Below are 17,375 nucleotides of genomic sequence, written 5' to 3'. Positions count from 1 at the left end.
GTATATTGATAAAGCAATGAGAAAAATGGGAGAAGGCATGTTTACTGAGATTGATAGCTGAACTTGAGTTACCAGAGTATTCACAGACACCTCTTCTCAGCAGTAACTCTGAGTTTGGACCGAATCCTGTTATATTGACTGTTAATTCCTTTCTGCTTTAGGGAATTTGGGCAGCTTGCCTTAGATGTGCTGGACAAGGCATTCAAACAAAATGAGCAGATGGCCATGAAGTTGCTGACCTATGAACTGAAAAACTGGAGCAACTCCACGTGCCTGAAGCTGGCTGTGTCCGTGGGGCTGCGGCCTTTTGTGTCCCACACGTGCACACAGATGCTGCTGACTGACATGTGGATGGGACGCCTGAAGATGCGGAAGAACTCCTGGTTTAAGGTAGCATTGCTCTGGTTTTTTCCGACCATTCAGGTGCTATTTAGATGCTTAATATATGGGTTTTTTTGGTTATGGACACGGCTTATGCAGTTTCAGACAGCTCTGCTTAAGCATATGTTGGAATGTGAACATCTGAGAAAAAAAAAAGCAAGGGAGGGAGGGAAAACAGTTCTTGCTTCTGTTTTCTTTCTTTTCAAAAGCATATGTGGGATCACATTAGGATGAAGGATTTTTTTGTTGCTCTTCCCATTCTGTCAGCACTTTTTAGTCCTTCCTCACCTGCTCTTGGTTCCCCACATTGCCTATTCCCTGGCAGAGCTGCTGGTGGGAAGGATGCTTTCCAGACACAGGGAGCTGTATTGAAAGCATCCCAGATACCGTGACACTCTTCAAAGCCAGAAATCAGGCAAGAGCAGCACAAATCTTCAGAGGCTGTCAGACTCTGTGATACAGATTCCAAGCACCAGTGACTCCTTGTGCAGCCAGTGGAATTGCACTGGGTTTGTGCTGGCGCCAGGCATGGCTGACTGTGGCCTCAGGTTTATGCTATCACTGCTTAATTAATCTTGTGTCTCTCTTTTAGGTCATTATGAGTATTCTCCTGCCTCCCACCATCCTGATGCTGGAGTTTAAAAGCAAGGCAGAAATGTCTCACGTGCCTCAGTCCCAAGACTTCCACCAGTTATGGTATCATGGGGAACAGAGCCCAGTCAGTTCTAAAGAGACTTTGGTTAGTCTGTGAGGATCAATCATTTGTGTGCCAGAGTCTGTCTCTTTACCACAGTGCAGTTCTGAGGAGTGAGAAAATGCTCATCAGGTGGAATGAAATGGCTGGAGGCCAGTTCTCTCCAGAAGTATGGATTAGGTCCCTAGTTTGGATATGGACTTAAGTGAATGTGGTACAAGTTACTTCATCTGTCCTGGATGCCACTTCTGTGCTGGCCATAATGAGGAAGTCCTTCCCAACCTCACATGTATTCCTAGTGCAGGAAGGGAGCAGCCTGACCTGAGGCAGCTAGGAAAAGTGCTCACACACATTCTGCTTGATGTTAGCTTGTGATTTTATCTATCAGTCTCTAGCAGAAGTCCAGGCTACTGATTTTCCTTAAATACTCTTATACAAAATACTATACAAAATATACAGACAGTGCAGCTGTGCCATATAGGGCATCTTTCACAGAGTGCATGTTGAGTATTGCAAATGAGATATTTGTAACCAGACAAAACCAAGCTGCAGTAATGGCTGGGGTATTCAGAACTACGTTTAGACATTTGTGTTTGTCTTCCCCCTGAAACAACACTCCCTTTGCAATTATAGACCATTGTTTTTTACTTAAAAAAATGCTGTTTTCTTTTAAAGAGGGGTTATGATGTAGAAAAGGCTGTTCAGAAGTCTGATGAAAGCCAAGGAGATGGTGGACAAGGAAACCTGACTGGAGCTAGAAAAATCTATGAGTTCTACAACGCACCAATTGTCAAGTTCTGGTTTCACACGGTTAGTCATCATTCTAGAACTTGGAGTGACAAACCCCTCCTTTGGTCCTTCAAATGCCACTTAATCCTGCTTTTACTTTTTCTAGCATGGATTTGCAGTCACTTAGTGGTGGGTGTAAATGGGAAGCCATTTGAATGTTTCTCTGACAGTTAAGTGTAAAGATTAAAATGCTAAAATCATGCTAAATCATGCTAAAATCATGCAACTGAACTAAAAAAATGCAAAAACCAAACCCAAAACCCCAGGAAAACAATTATAAGGAACTAAAGAAAAACTCAAGCACAGCCTTTTACAGTGGTCAGTTGCAAAGGCTGACATAGATTTGAAGATGACCTTCTGTACCTTTAATACTTCACTGATATTCATGTTCCTTTCTTTAAGAATTGTCTCTTGAGAAGCAAATATTTTTCTATAGGGAATCCTTTGCTGTAGGAAATGTACATTTATTAAATCAGTTTTAGTAACCCCGTGTCAGTAGAGCTCAAGAAGTTTAAGATCAGGCTGTGATCATATGTATTTTCCACCTAATATCATTCCTGTGTTTTGGAAGGCACAGATTAACTAGCAGTTGCCTATTTAACTTTGAGAATTGTTGCTTATCCCTAGCGGGCCCTTGCATTCAAGGAATGGTGTGCAGATCACAGAATAAAATCACAGAACAGTTATTTTTTGAAGGGACCTCTGGAGACCATCTAGTCTAACATCCAAGATAAAAAAATATGTCTCTTCTATGGGGATGAGCATATGCTGCAATTGTTTACCTTCTGCTCCCACCTATTTTTTCAGCATTAAAGTGCCAATTTCCAATGATGTTTAGGGACATTCCCATAAAACAAAGCAAAAAAAAAAACAAAACAAAATTTTCAAGAACTGCAATAAAGATTCTGGGCTCAAACACGTGGCAGTGTCACAGTAGTTTGAGTACCTATAGTGAAGCCAACCAGCTGTTTTATTTGCAGAAATTTGTTTGAGGTTTTTGTGTGTATGGATTATGCACCATGTGTTTTGCAGATGTCGTACTTGGCATTCCTCATGCTCTTTACTTACACTGTGTTAGTGAAGATGGAACCAAGACCAAGTGTGCAAGAGTGGTTTGTTATCATTTATATTTTCAGTACTGCTATTGAAAAAGTCAGGGAGGTAAGTTTTTCCATTTGCATTCTCATTTTTCTTGTAACCAGGGAATACCTCTCTGAAGAATGCTAAATCCTGCTTTATTTTATGGAGAATTATACAGAGAATTTATTTATTGGAATTCTTTTATTCAAAGACCAGTTCTTGGTCTGTCAAAATGCATCTTAAATTTTGGCATTGATTCTCTACCTTTCTGTGTAGAGCTGGTTGGCAATGTGTAGGTGACTGCTGAATTGAGATTTAGAACCTTGATGTAGGCACCTGGTCCTTAATTTTCTTAAGCTGACCATTAGACTTCTAGTAATAAAATTTGTCTTTAGATATTTAATCTGAGTGAGAACTTGTTATGAATTGATAGATGTTTTACATAGAATAATCTATGGCTCTCCCTCAAGTCTAGTTAGCCTTCCATAAATGCACTTAGAAAAAAATACAATCAACTTTTAATGCTGGATTTATTGAACACACAAAAAAAAGAAAAAGATATTCCAATCAAAATTATTGCAATTATTTACAGTTGATTAGACCCAAACTTCTGAATGCAACTTGAGCTCCAAACCTGAGTCTAGGGACAAATACAGCTATGTATTTGCTCAATTATTGTATCTGCTCTGACATGCCTTCACTGCACAATCAGCACATAACAAATCAGCAAACAGTAATGTGAATACTCTTTTGTATTACTTTTGAAATGCTGTGCTTTCAGAGGAATAAAGCTAGCCACAAAAAGCCAGACACAGTTCTGAGCAAAGGACACTGCAAATACAGATCACTCTGTAAGGCTGTGAAGTCAGTATGAGAGAGGTGAAGGATTCCAAGGGACAGTAAAAATACTTTTGAAATCACTGCTGTGCTCTTGCACCATCTTGATGCTGGGACAGCAAAAAGAATAGCTCTTCTTTCCGGTATCATTGGTTGGACACTTTCAAATTGATGTCCTTACTTGATTTTCTTTATCCATGTTCTAGTTCTGGTCTTTTGGCAAAGACTTTGTAGGACACTCTTTTAGCTGGGCAGCTGCTTAGCTGCTGAGGGCTTTGTTATATATAGCTGCAAAGCTCTGTTGCTCTAGATTGTATCAAATAATTGCTGAAGCCTTAGGCCCTGCAACTAGTTATTCATGTGAGTTAGTCTAGATCACTTGTCTACATTTATGTGGTCATATGCATAAATTCTTGCAGGATCAGGGCATAATGTTTCAAAATCTCTCCTTTGCTTGGTACTTATCAGTGTAATCTCACATAGCACTGCATAATTGGCCTCACTTGTGGCAATGTGCAAACATTTTATTTGCCTCCTCCCTAGGATTCCACTTCACATGCTTGCTCAGTGAAGCTTAAAATCCCTTTGGGGCACCTTACAGTTCAAGGAGTGAACATTTCATTCTTTACCTTGCTAGTTGCCAGCACTTCTTTTTTTAACCTGTCCTTGGCAGAATACAAGGATCTTTCATTATATTTTTGGTCTGAAATAAAGGACATTAGTTATTTTCCCAGTGGCAAGGTTAGGCCAGTACTTTCCATGACTTAGGGGTTAATGAAAAGGCCACTCCAGGTCGTGACCATCCCTCTAGAAAATGCTTGTTAATTTCTAATAATATGTGTGCATAACAATTCTTTACTGGCTGCTGTCTTCTGCTGAGCTATGTGCCCTTTAGTGAATAGATTCAGGTTCAGGATCCATCTTTTTTGGGAAGACCTATCCCATTTGATGTCGCATACTTGAGCAATATGACATGGTGGATTAAGTAAAAACCTCAATTGATGATGAATATGCAGTAAATAGGTCCAAGACAAAAGAAAAAAAAAGGGGGGGAAAATTATACATTCTCAAGTATTGTGAAATAATGCAGACCAATGCAGAAATAATGCAGAAAAGGTCAAATAATGTATATGTGATTTTAATGGCATTTTTACCCCGATTCTACCTAGGTATTTATCTCAGAACCTGGAAAATTCTGCCAAAAGGTGAAGGTGTGGATTTATGAATACTGGAATTTTACTGATTCTGTAGCAATCATCCTGTTTATGATTGGTTTTGGTTTGCGGTGGTCCAACCCCCCTGTTCAAACTGCAGGGAGGCTGCTTTACTGCTTGGATATCATATTTTGGTACACTCGGCTCCTTGATCTTTTTGCTGTGAATCAGCATGCTGGCCCATACCTGACAATGATTGGGAAAATGGTAAGTAGTGTGCTTTGGGGAAGTATTTCTGTAGCTAAGGCATCTACCTTCTGGAATATGTAAAGCTCAGAAGTGACAGAAAAGGAGAAGTGGTCTAATGGCTCACAGTGAATGTTTTACTTGAAAATACCATGATTTTTTTTGTTTGTGAGTTGACCATAATCAGATTACACTTTTCTTTAATTTATTAATTACATGAATTTATTCACAAAATCCATTTTTTACTTAATTCCTTAGAGAAGGGTTTTGTTTGAGTTAGTTTGCCAATCTAGCTTGGTAACAGGAGAAAGAAAAGTCACTGCTTCTTGGAGATGGGCTCACTGTGACAGGTTATTTCCCTAATTCTTGGAAACAGTATCATTATTGTTTTACTTGTTGATTCAAATAACTGCCTCCTTGTTTATCTGTCACAATTTCTGTGAAATCCAAGTTAATCTTGTTTCTCTTTTGCTGTAAGAACTGTTGCTGAACAACTGTCTAGTCCTGGGGGACATGTGAATATTCCTACTGTAATTTTCCTCCTTTACTGAGAGCTCTCTTCTTAATACTTTTATATTCTGTCTTTCATGGTGATTGTTTAGGAGGCAAAATAATTTTCACTCCTGTTCCTTGCTCTCAGTTTGAAAGGAGCACCACTGAGCAAAATCACCATTGTAAGATCTCCGCATTTTTTAGATCTTGCTTAAGATATAAGAGGGACATGTGAGGCAAGTAGGGCTTTTTTGGTCTAAGATGATTTTAACATCTATAAAATGCTCATGTACTCTAGGTCATAGAAACAAAATATTTTTATTTCCTCCATCATATTAGATTATTACCCCTGGTTTTATATTCTGATTTGTAAAAACAGTGATTGATACTCCCTAAAATGAATGTCTCTTTTACATATAATTAACACAAGTTAATTATTTTACACAAACATGTCTTCTAGACAGGAAACATGTTCTATATTGTGATCATGATGGCCATAGTCCTGCTGAGTTTTGGGGTGTCACGAAAGGCAATTCTTTCACCAGAGGAGCCTCCTTCTTGGACCCTGGCACGGGATATTGTATTTCAGCCCTACTGGATGATGTTTGGTGAAGTCTATGCTGGCGAAATAGATGGTAGGTAATTTTGAGGGTTTAAGCTCACGGCTTAAATTTAATATGTGGAGAAGCATGTCTTCTTTGGTCTTTTGACTACCTACTGAGTCTGTTCTTCCTTAAACAATTCTGATTCCAGTATATGTATGTATATATGTGTATATGTATATATGTATATTCCAGTATATGTAATGGGTAATACTGCATGAATGAAGTTAAAAATACGAGCTTCTTTGTGAAAAATAAAGAGGTTTAAACTCTAAACTCTTCAAATTTAGTGCTTCAAATTAAATATACTGCAAATATCAGGGCATAGCACATGGGAACTAATACTAAGATACTTCCTGGTCAGGGGATCTGCCAATGAAATAAATTTCCAATTAACTTAATCCAAAGCTGCTGATCTCTTGGAGAAAAGAGAAAAGCTGTCTTTAAGGAAGAAAGAATAAAGGAGGAAAAGAAGGGGAGAAATAAGTTGCCTGGCACTATTCTTAAACAGATAAACCATGTGCATAGGAGAACTAGAACCAATCAATGTAAATAGGAAAAAAATGTGTACCTTGATTATGGCTTTGGCCTTGTTTCAATAAGAGAGAGTAATCAGGCAGCCCAGAGATATTTAAGCATTACTGATGTAAGGCACTCTCATGCTACTGACTGAAGGTAAAAGTAAAACAGTCCCTAAAATAGAAAAGTAGTAACCGAAAGAGAAATATCTATTTAAGGTACATTGTTCAACATAGACTCAATTCATTAAAATAATTGACCATGTTGCCTCCGTTATTACTGCTGAAACAATCATATACGTATTTTGGTTAAATAAATCAAAATTCTTTTAATGAAAGCACACTGTTAGGTTTCCCAGTTTAATCCATTTAATCACTTAACAATTCTAAAGCTTTAGAAATCTGACACTTCCCAAATAAAGCTATGATTTCTCTAGTGACTCTTTATCCTGCAGAATATGTCTCGAATTTAGGGCTGCTTCTTTATAAGTATGTTTCAAAGTTCCCTCCAAAGAGTTAAACTTGATTAGACATTTAAAAGGTTGGGAAGTATTTATTATTATGATTTAAAAACATCAGAAAGGACCACCTAATTTCCATTATTTGTTGCTTTACGTCTGAGGCGCTCCTGTCTTAAGGATCAAAGATTTGGATTTCAGCTTACTTGGGTAAAAGCCATCCCCCAAATACATTTCAGCTGTGTATTCCCCCATAACAAAATGTGGAATGACTGGCATAATAACTGATTTGTATGAAGTGGTGTCTACATCTTCTGAACAGTGGTAACTAAGGTGGTAGTAGCACAAAGGGGGTCTCAGTTCTCCTTTTGGTAGAGGTTGATCTTTAAGTTGGAAATTTAGTGATGCAAAATCTCTGTGAAATTAGTGAGGACTATTCTGTTTCTTGCTGAGACAAATGAGAAGCACAGGCCATTGCTGTTCTCTGCTCTGGTTCCTGTGCTACCCACGTTCTGTATGTCTTTCATTTCCAGTTTGTGAAGCCAATGAAGACTGTCCTCCCGGCTCCTTTCTCACACCCTTTCTGCAAGCTGTCTACCTCTTTGTGCAGTACATCATCATGGTCAACTTGCTCATTGCATTCTTTAAGTAAGTACCCAGGTATATTGCTGCAAAAGCAACTAAGGTGTGTTGTGCCTGCTCTTCTGGAAAGATTTTCACCAAAAATGCCTCAGCAAGGGCATGTTGATGGTGGTGGTTGTACCCCATCAGCCATGGGGGTAAGTCAAATGAAGGAAAGAATGGTGGTAGCCAGATGGTGCAAGGAAAGGTATAGTGAGAAGACAGCTAAGCTCTTTTGCTACTTAAAACGAATGTGACTCTGTGAGAGCGAACAATTGCAGTTGGCAAAAAAAAAAAACAAAAGCATTAATTCATCTCTGAAGTAACTTTCCCTTCCTAAAAGTTGTATTTGTTGTGCTAAGAGCCTATATAAAATTCATCATAGGGCAGGCCAAACTGGCAGATAAGTGGAAGGCGTTCAAGTGAAGAGGATAAAGGAGGAGTATGCTTTTCCTTTAGGAAATAATTTGAAAATTCTTACTTACTTTAAGCAATCCCATATGTTCTAGACTGAAATCTTACAGTAGTGTTTTCAGCAATTTGCCTTTTAATGTGAGCTGCCACAGTACAAAGGGTTTTTATATTAATTCTATAGAAATTCATAGCACTTTATCAGTGTCTTTATAGTAATTCTAAACCTTTTATGTTTTAACCGGAACCTTTTGTAATGGAGCATGTTCTGTAAAATATTAGTGAAGAGCAGTCTAACCCAAGCAGTTATTTATTTTTTCTTATAGTTCTAGCATTTCTGGGGAAGAAAAAGTCAGCTGCAGGTTTAAAAAATTCAAATTAATAAAAGAACTCATTCATATGCAAAAAACCCTGAACTATCAAAATTCATTCTATTTCCACTTCCAATAAGAAATCCCTTTCATGAAATTGTGTCAAGGAATCAATCTATTATCTTACACATTATGTATTATTTTACATGTATGAAATTGTTATCTGAATTATTTCTGGAACTAAACCTTTAGTAATGATGATATGGTAAGTCTTCTGCATCGTGATTTTGATTGTTCCAGAAGTGGGACCAGAAATGGGTGGGTATGAGAAACACATTTATGCTCTCAGAAGGAAAGTTGATGTTTTTGTGATTACATGCTGGCTGTGTAGAATGACAGTGAATCTGAAATTACTAGAAATGGAATGCTAGAAACCACAACAATTCTTTCCTGTGCTTGAGTCTATCATAGTAGATACAGAAAATTATTCAGTGCAGTCATGTTTATTAATTTTGCAGCTCCAGTGAGTGTTCTGCAGAAGAATGGCTCATGTAGCTGCAAACTATTTTGTCAAAGTCTTCCCTTAGCCTGACACCTACTTTTAATCCATTCCAAAGAGGAAAACAATGCTGAATTCTGTGGTTAGGATATATATTAAAATTTAAATAGTATGACTGGGATTTCAAAGTCATGTCAGTGGCATCTTTTGCCCTGCTCCCAGTAGTGTGAATGGGAGTTGGATCTCCAAATCTGTTGGGCAGCTTTGAAGATCTCATTCTAAGTGCACTAGCTGCAGGCACATGAGTTGCTAAGCTGATTTACCTCACTGGAGGAATGAGACCAGCGTTAGATTAGATCTGTAGAGAAGTGTCTTGTGCTATATTGGGAATATTTACCCTCCTTCTCCTCTCCTCTGTGGCTCTCTCCTCAGTAATGTTTATTTTGACTTGAAATCCATCTCGAACAAGCTCTGGAAGTACAACCGTTACCGCTACATCATGACCTACCGTGAGAAGCCGTGGCTCCCTCCACCCTTCATCCTCCTCAGTCACATTGGGCTTCTGCTAAAGTGCATCTTCCACCACCAGCCCCCAAATGAGTTGGACCAAGAGGAAGGCGATGTTGGACTAAGTAAGCTGGGAGCCAAAAGAAATAGTTCATCATCACTCCCATAACTGTGGAGTTGAGTCCCCCCCCAGAAAAAAAAAGACAGAAAAAAAAGGGGGTAGTGCTTTCCTTTATATTTGGCTGTTGCTGTGCTGCATACTGTGCATCAGTCAAGATACCTCACAACTCTGAGGTGAAATAAAGGGACAGCAACTTACTGTGTAGGAACTAAACAATATCTTATTTTAAAAGAAATTAAGCAGTGCCAAAGGTATAAATTTCTGTATGTTTGTCATGAAAAGACAAATAATTCCTTTATCACTACCTAGGGAAAGTAGCGGCAGAGCCCAAGGGTAGAGGAGATCCAGTGATTGCAGATGCACAGTGGCTTCCCACCTCCTTGCTGCTTTTGTCCCTTTGTGCACTGGCTTTTGACTGCACCTTACCTTCTTCACTTTTCCCAGCCTTCACTTTTACCATCCAGAGAAGGGTGGTAAAGCCACTTTTCTTCATGCCAGATCTTTCCTAACGACTCCTTAGTCCAGTTCCCTGTCCCACTTTCACCACCTCTGCCTGGATTAGCCTGGGCTGTTGTGGGAAAAGGATCTCAAGATAATGGGATGGAAAGTAGTGGGGCTTAGTGGTGGGTGTGAGGCAGGGGAAAAGGTGACTGTAACTACATCTAAAAAAATTTGGGAAGCATTGGTATCTAGCATTATGCAGTCTCATCCTTTTTGATGTATCGGAAACCCTTGATGCCTTATAATAGAGGTGGGCAGATACTGTGTGGGTTATGCCTCACTTAGAATTTTCTCTTCTGAACATGAATCCCTGAAGATACCTGGCATGCTCACAGGTGGTTGTAGAGCACCAAAACAGGCTTACCTAATCAATGCTTGTCCTGGTTTGAAAAGGAAGTGAGTTTTTTGGGATGCTGTGATCAACCCAATAGGTGCTGAGATTTGAATATTAGCACCTGGTGTGGCCACTGAGGACATGGGTATGCCTCTGACTAGGGGGAAGCTCTTTTGGTTCCAGACAGTGGAGGGCTCAGACCAGCCCTGCTCGGCTGCGGGCTGGGTCGGCAGGGGAAGCCATGCGGCCTGGTGAGGTAGGCCGGGCCTTGGACAGAGAGTGGAGGTGAAGGCCCCTGAAGGATGGAAGGGTGGAGGAACACTGAGAGGCTTCAAGGCAGCACCCCCACCCGAGACAGAGAGAGAGAGAGATAGAGAATTGGTGTCTGTGCCAGTGCCACCTTGAAATTTGATAGCATGGCTGGCCGAAAAGGAGAAGGAGTGGTGGGAGGTGCGGTGAGAAGGTGCCCGGCAGGGCAGCATGGGAGCTCTGGACAGGCAGAGCCTGAGATTTTTAACCCTTTTCTTGGATGATGGAAACCTTGCAAATGCTGATCCTCCTGGAGTTGAATGAGGAGAGAGATAGAGATGAGATAAGAGGAAATGGGCCCCGAGAGAAGTGGAGAAGCATCTTGGGTGGGAGGAGGTGATGGAGTGGCCTTTGGCTGGACTTTTCTTGTATAGCCATGGATGGAACCATTTTTTCATGTGACAGAGACTGCATTTAGGGGAAGGCAATGGCTTGGAGCCAAAGGAGTGCAGTGATGTTATGTGAAAGAGTGCATGAACAGAGACAACGGGGGAGGAGGGTGGTGGTGCCCTCGATCTTCAGTGGAAGAAGAAGATCTCTGCTCTCGAGGCCCCTCGACCCCAGGGGGTGAAATCTGGGGGGCACAGGTGTCCCAAAGGTGAGAGACTATGCTTGTTTTTGGAACTGGGCAAGGCATCCTTAAAAAGAGAACCCTAGAAGCAGCTCTGGTCCATGTGCAGTGCTGAGAGCACTGGGCGTGGAAGGAAGAGGTCACTATGTTCTCCAGGCAGTGCCATGAGTGACATGGAAACACACGAGGTTTCAACTGTGTTTCCTGGGGAAGCCTACAGTACAAGAAAGACTCCTCTCTCCTTGATGAACTGAGAATTGATAGACTGAGAGTTGGTGATCTGAAAGGTGGATGTATTGGAAATTTAGTGGGGGAAGAGGAATGTTTTTTAGAAAGTTTTCCTTCCGAGGTCTGTGTGTGTTTCTCTTTATATATAGTTGTAAGTTAATAAAGCTTTTTCTTCTTTATTCCTAAGTTAGAGCCTGCTTTGCTCTATTCCTAGTCACATCTCACAGCAGACACTAGAGAGCATATATTTTCATGGGGGCACTGGCATTGCGCCAGCATCAAACCATGACAATGCTGAACTACTGTACTGCTGCTCACTGGTTCAGCTCCCCCATCATGACGGTATAGACCAGCCTGCCTTGGAAGTGCCATTGCTTGTTTTATGTGCAAGCACAGCATAAGTCAGTGGCATAGCCTAGAGGGTGTCCTGTAAGGAGCTTAAGGAAAATTGCTTAGCAGATCTGAAAGTCCTTGCACAGAAGAGAGCTCATGCTTTCTTTCACATTCTCTCAGGAGGAGAATTTTTTTTCTGTTTAGGCACCTCTGGGCACCTTTTTCTATACACTTTTGCTTGGTAGCTTTCTCCTACTTTAGTTTCGGTGTTGTTATAATTAACTGGTTTTCACAACGAGTACCCAGAGCCACCCTGTGGAAAATCAATACCAAGATACAGAGTAAAATTTTGGAGGAAATAACACAGGTCAAATAGGGTAGAAAAGTGTCTGGAAGGTGATGAAGTCTCATTTGGAGTGAGAGGGGTCCTCACTGCTGAGCTGTGTGTTGCAGTTGAGTACTACATCCTTGTAGCAAACACTGCCTTGTTGCTTGGAACAGGCACCTCTCTAGCAACTACAGTGAGGACTTTGGTACATAAAAAAGGACAGAAAAGAGGAGCTTGGAAAATATGGAGTTTGAGCCAGAGAAGCACCTTTCCACCATATGCATTTCTTTGTACTGCCTTGTAATGGAGCTGCTGTCTCAGAAATCTTGGTGTGCTAGAAGAATAGCACCATGAGCAGCCCAAGTTACGGAGTTTTAACTTCTGAATGCTTTTTTCCCCCAAAAAATATTGGATTTGAAGGTCTTAATGTTTTGTACATATGAACTTCTATTAAGGATATCTGAATGCTTTATGGTTATGAGCATATTAACTAATCGGGTGAAAAAAAAAAAAAGCTTTGGAGCTTTGAGCACCTGAATGGACTGTAATTGTTGTAGGTGACTAGCACTAAATGAATGCCTGGGCCAAAACGGAGTGAAAGTTTTGTAAGGTTTGCATGTTCATATCTAAGTCTTGTGAATGACACATGTATAACAAAGTACAGGAAAAATTTTGTGAGAAAATTAATCTTTGTGAGCTGCCATTCAGATATGTGTTTTTGAAGCTTTAAAAGGAGTGTACTGGAATTTTTGCCTGTGTGGTTTTGTTCCCTATGTAAGGAAGGACAAAATCACACATTTTCTTGTATTTGAGTCTTTATACTGAAGCCCAAATTAATGCACTTAGGCCTGATTCATTCTTGTCAAAGGAGGGAGTGTAAACAAGTTTTTCGACTGGATTTTTTTTCTTTTTTTCCCCTCATGCATACTTATAAATGATTGCAATTATTAACATGCTTCATACTGATTCCTACCTCCTTTATTCAGAGCTCTACCTGAGTGATGAGGAGTTAAAGAAACTTCATGACTTTGAGGAACAGTGTGTAGAAGAATATTTTCTTGAAAAGAATGAAAACCTGAGTTCCAGTGGCAGTGAAAGGATCCGTTTGACCACAGAAAGGTGTGTTTTGATACATATTTATGTTCTCTGTATAAATTTGTCATATAGAAAGACTTTGATAAGTTCGTGCATTTGAAGCTGGTTATGGCCACTCTGAACATGCATAGGCCTTGTTAATTTGATGGATCTGTGTCTGTTTCTGTATCTGCATCTCTTTGAGGTGTATGTCAGATCTGACTGGGCAGCCTTGCAGACAGAATTGTATCCCCAGACCCATGCAGTATACACATGATTAAAGGGGTACAGAGAGGTGCTGCTCAGTTTCACTTGTGCAGATCAGGTAGCACTACAGAAGCACGCCAGAGAACAGCATACAACATGTAATTTTATTTAAAAGCTTAGTAGTGTACAGACACAGAGAGTATTGCTTGTGATTGGGTATAATTGCTGTTTACAGAAACAGCCTGCAAACAACCATTGTAGCATTATTTGCAATATGGTGTCTTGGTTTACACAATGTTACTACACAGCTACCAACTGGGTTTCAAAACAGTCAGTATTGGCCTAATTAAGCTTTTTATTGAAATCAATTGTAAATATACCATTAAGTTTAATGTGAACAGTTAAAAAAATGAACGCTACAATAATCTTACTGAATGCCAACAGTGATTTCATCTAACAAATTTGTTTTGCCAGAGAAAACATAACATTATTTTCTGCAAAATAATTTTCTTGGCTTCTTCAGCACAGAAGTTGAACACAAGTAAGTTTCTTGGCTTCTTCAACACAGAAGCCAAGAAACATCCTCTCCAAAAGATATTAAATAAGTAGTTTTGTTCAGAAACTGCAGAATTGATTACTTCAAGAAGGTCTCATTTACTGGAGATATATATATCTGGAAAGGAATTTTTTTCTGAGTGCAAGTGAAACACTCTTCACAGCATTGCATGATATTAATGCAAGAAATTAATTTAGATGAATAAAATGTTCTGGAACACTGGTCCTTGATTTGATACGGCAATGTGTTAGTACTACATATTTTGGTTACTCTGTGACGAAGAAAAGAAATTACTACGGCATATTGCCTGCAGATAACTTATCATTATCTTAGTGATAAAGTAAGAGAGAATATCTTCAGGAAATATGAAGATACTGGTTTGGTTAAATTATTTAATTCCAGGCCAAGAAGTTCCTGCACTTTTCACTGGGGATTTGAGGATAATAAAAAAGGCTTTGGTTTTTTGGGCTGTTGAATTTTACCTGAAGATAACCAATGCTATAAGATGCATAGGAGCTGCTTCTGGAGGCCAAATATGTTCTTGGGAAGACCTGTTTCTCAGCAGTCTGTAGTATTTGAAAAATGCAAGGTTAAATTAAAGAGTTTGTGTGAGCCTTATCCTTCTCATGCTTGCACAAGAAATGTAAAATCAGGATGTCCAGCTGGCAGGAAGTATACTTCATTTGCATTCATACCTTATGTAACCTGCCACCAATGTTTTAGTAGTTCTATGGCAATGAATGGGTATTAGTAGGAAAACAACAATATTTAAAGTAGATATTCCTTGAGCAAAATGTCTGTTTCCTTAAGAAACCCACTGGCAGTTTGGCTGGGTTTTGTCAAACACAGGTATTAATGGGAATGAAAGTCACCATTTAAAAAAAAGCCTATTTGAAACGCTGACTTTTTGAAATTTATTAATGGTTTCTCTCATCATGTCTCCAACAGATGTAAAGATCTGTGTTTTGGTATTTTAGTTATGTTTTCTTTTTTGACCTAGAGTGGAAGAGATGTTTCAACAACTTAAAGAAGTGCATGAGAAGGTATTCTATATCAAGGAGTCTTTACTGTCCCTGGACAGCCAGCTAGGACATTTGCAAGACCTGTCTGCCCTGACAGTGGACATCCTCAAAGTGCTTTCTGCTGTAGACACCTTGAAGGTGGAAGAAGCCTTACTGGCTGACACAAAACATCAAACCTGTAGGAAGCTGCCCCATAGCTGGAGCAATGCATTTTATTCCAAGACCTTGAGCAGTCTGGAGGGCTTGTGTGACAAGAAATACCACTATTACAGCATGCCACCCTCCCTCTTACGGAGCTTGGTAAGGACTCAGTCTCCATCAGAGTGCAAACTCTTGAAGTCTGAGGGTGACAAGGTGGTAGAAGACAGCTCTCAGAAGGTAGAAATAGAAACAGACACACTCACTTCAGGAGTATCCTCTGAGACTAGGTCGACTCCTAGGTATGGGCAGTTTTTGCTGGTGCCCCCTGACCATCAGGGAGGGTCTTTTCCTGAGGATGTCACCTTAAGTTTGTCCTTTTTGAACACTGCTGCCACGTACAAGGATGAAGCATTCGGAGATGACCTGCAAAGTAGCATTGTTGTTCCTCAAAACTTGCCGGGTATCAGCTTCCTTGGCAAAGAGACAGAAGATTGCCAGTGGAGCCAGAGAGACTTTGTTATTCATTTGCCATCAGAAAAGATTGATGCTGCAGAAGCTGATCATCCTCTTGATCTCCAGCTACCACTGGATATTGAAGAAAGTGTAGCTTCCTCCTGTGATGACAGGGAAGAAACTGAAGGTGGTTATGTGAACTGGGGATTCTCTGAAGGTGATGAAAAAGGAGTTTTCATCTCAAATTCAAAGAAGAAAGCTCTGTGCCTCCGTTCATCCTATGACAGGGATAACAATTGCCAAAACAATCCCACCAGGCATGTCCAGTTAAGTCATTCGAAGTCCTTCTCCTACAACTCATTCAAGTCATGTCCCAGCAGCAGCATCTCTCAGAACAGGCTGAAGAGAAGCATATCCTTCTGGATCAGTCCTCTCTGGAGGGACTGGAGTTTCTGCAGAAGCAACAGCTTACCGTTCCCTAAGAAAGAGAGATCAGGGAAAGTCTGCAAGGCCATAGGCGGTAATTACAAAACATTAAATATGTACAGTATCTTCTACTGGAGAGTCCAAGACATGACAAAAATGTTTCATTTGCACCCAGAAGGTATTAGATGCAGTGAAGGATGGGAGCTGAGAGTCCAGAGTGTGGGTCTGGGTGTTGGGAATATCCAAAGTGTGCCTGGTATCCAAGCTGCAACACACCTGTGTGCCAGCCACCCTGATCTGCGCCATCTCATGGAATCTCCATGTCTGTGGCTACACAGCCAGGTGGCAGAAGGACTGTGCTCACTCTGGGGAAGTCTCTTGCCCTGGGGATGCAAAGACAGAGTTGCAGGAATCAAAATACATTTCATGATCCTGTAGAGATACATTAGCAGTATCAGAGATGGGTGCATGGAGAATTAAAAGGCATACTTTTCTGTAGTCAGTTTAAATACCTCTCTGTCCACCACCAGGTTTGCTTAACAAGTGTTAAAATAAATAAGATTCAAGTTTTAATTATGAAGAGTATGACGTGATGGATGACATTGGTTGTTTTATATCTTGTGATGGTGCACATCTTTGCACAGAACTGCTTGAGTACTGAGTTTGGTTATCACAACTCTTTCTCAGGTTGCTTTAGACATCTGCCAGTTGTCGGTCCTATCAGATTTTCCCTTAGTAAACAGATATTCTGTAGCTTAAAGATGTTTTTTGACTCTTTCCTGCAGAATCTTTAGGATCCTGTGAGCTACACCACAGTGAGGCAACAAAAGCAGAACAGCAAAACAGAGACAGAAAGTCTGGGAGAGGAAAGAGGAATCAAAAACCTCTTCAGGTGCCGGTATGGGCAGATGCAAGACAACTGTGTATCTCAAAATTGTCTTTTTCATTCCTTAAGAGCAGTTCTGCAGTGTTGTTTAATTGAAAATGCAAGCATTTAAAATGGCGCACACAAACTGCAGCATCTCCTGTGTGTGTCTAGTTTTGGTTCAATTTTACTTTTTTTGGGATGTGTGAGATTTCTGTTTTGAATTGCTGCCATCCAGGGACTTTGTTATACCATGCTGATACTGATTTTGTGGCGATTCACAAATGTAAATCAGTCGTTGCATTT

At 40.2% G+C, this 17,375-nt stretch overlaps 1 protein-coding gene across 1 annotated transcript in view; it reads left to right on the top strand.

Moving 5' to 3' along the window:
- The window catches only part of TRPM6 (transient receptor potential cation channel subfamily M member 6), a 90,904-nt gene that overhangs the window by 40,923 nt on the left and 32,606 nt on the right, over positions 1-17,375 (top strand). The window contains exons 17-27 of the mRNA XM_074533042.1: positions 162-390; positions 974-1,120; positions 1,751-1,885; positions 2,897-3,025; positions 4,951-5,202; positions 6,134-6,308; positions 7,785-7,899; positions 9,526-9,725; positions 13,312-13,444; positions 15,163-16,298; positions 16,990-17,102. Coding sequence (XP_074389143.1) covers positions 162-390; positions 974-1,120; positions 1,751-1,885; positions 2,897-3,025; positions 4,951-5,202; positions 6,134-6,308; positions 7,785-7,899; positions 9,526-9,725; positions 13,312-13,444; positions 15,163-16,298; positions 16,990-17,102 — 2,764 coding nt within the window. The remainder of the gene's footprint in view (positions 1-161; positions 391-973; positions 1,121-1,750; positions 1,886-2,896; positions 3,026-4,950; positions 5,203-6,133; positions 6,309-7,784; positions 7,900-9,525; positions 9,726-13,311; positions 13,445-15,162; positions 16,299-16,989; positions 17,103-17,375) is intronic.

The sequence above is a fragment of the Zonotrichia albicollis genome, chromosome Z (genome assembly GCF_047830755.1).
Source record: "Zonotrichia albicollis isolate bZonAlb1 chromosome Z, bZonAlb1.hap1, whole genome shotgun sequence".
Classification (NCBI taxonomy): domain Eukaryota; kingdom Metazoa; phylum Chordata; class Aves; order Passeriformes; family Passerellidae; genus Zonotrichia; species Zonotrichia albicollis.
This window is presented reverse-complemented; position numbering and strand designations above follow the sequence as displayed.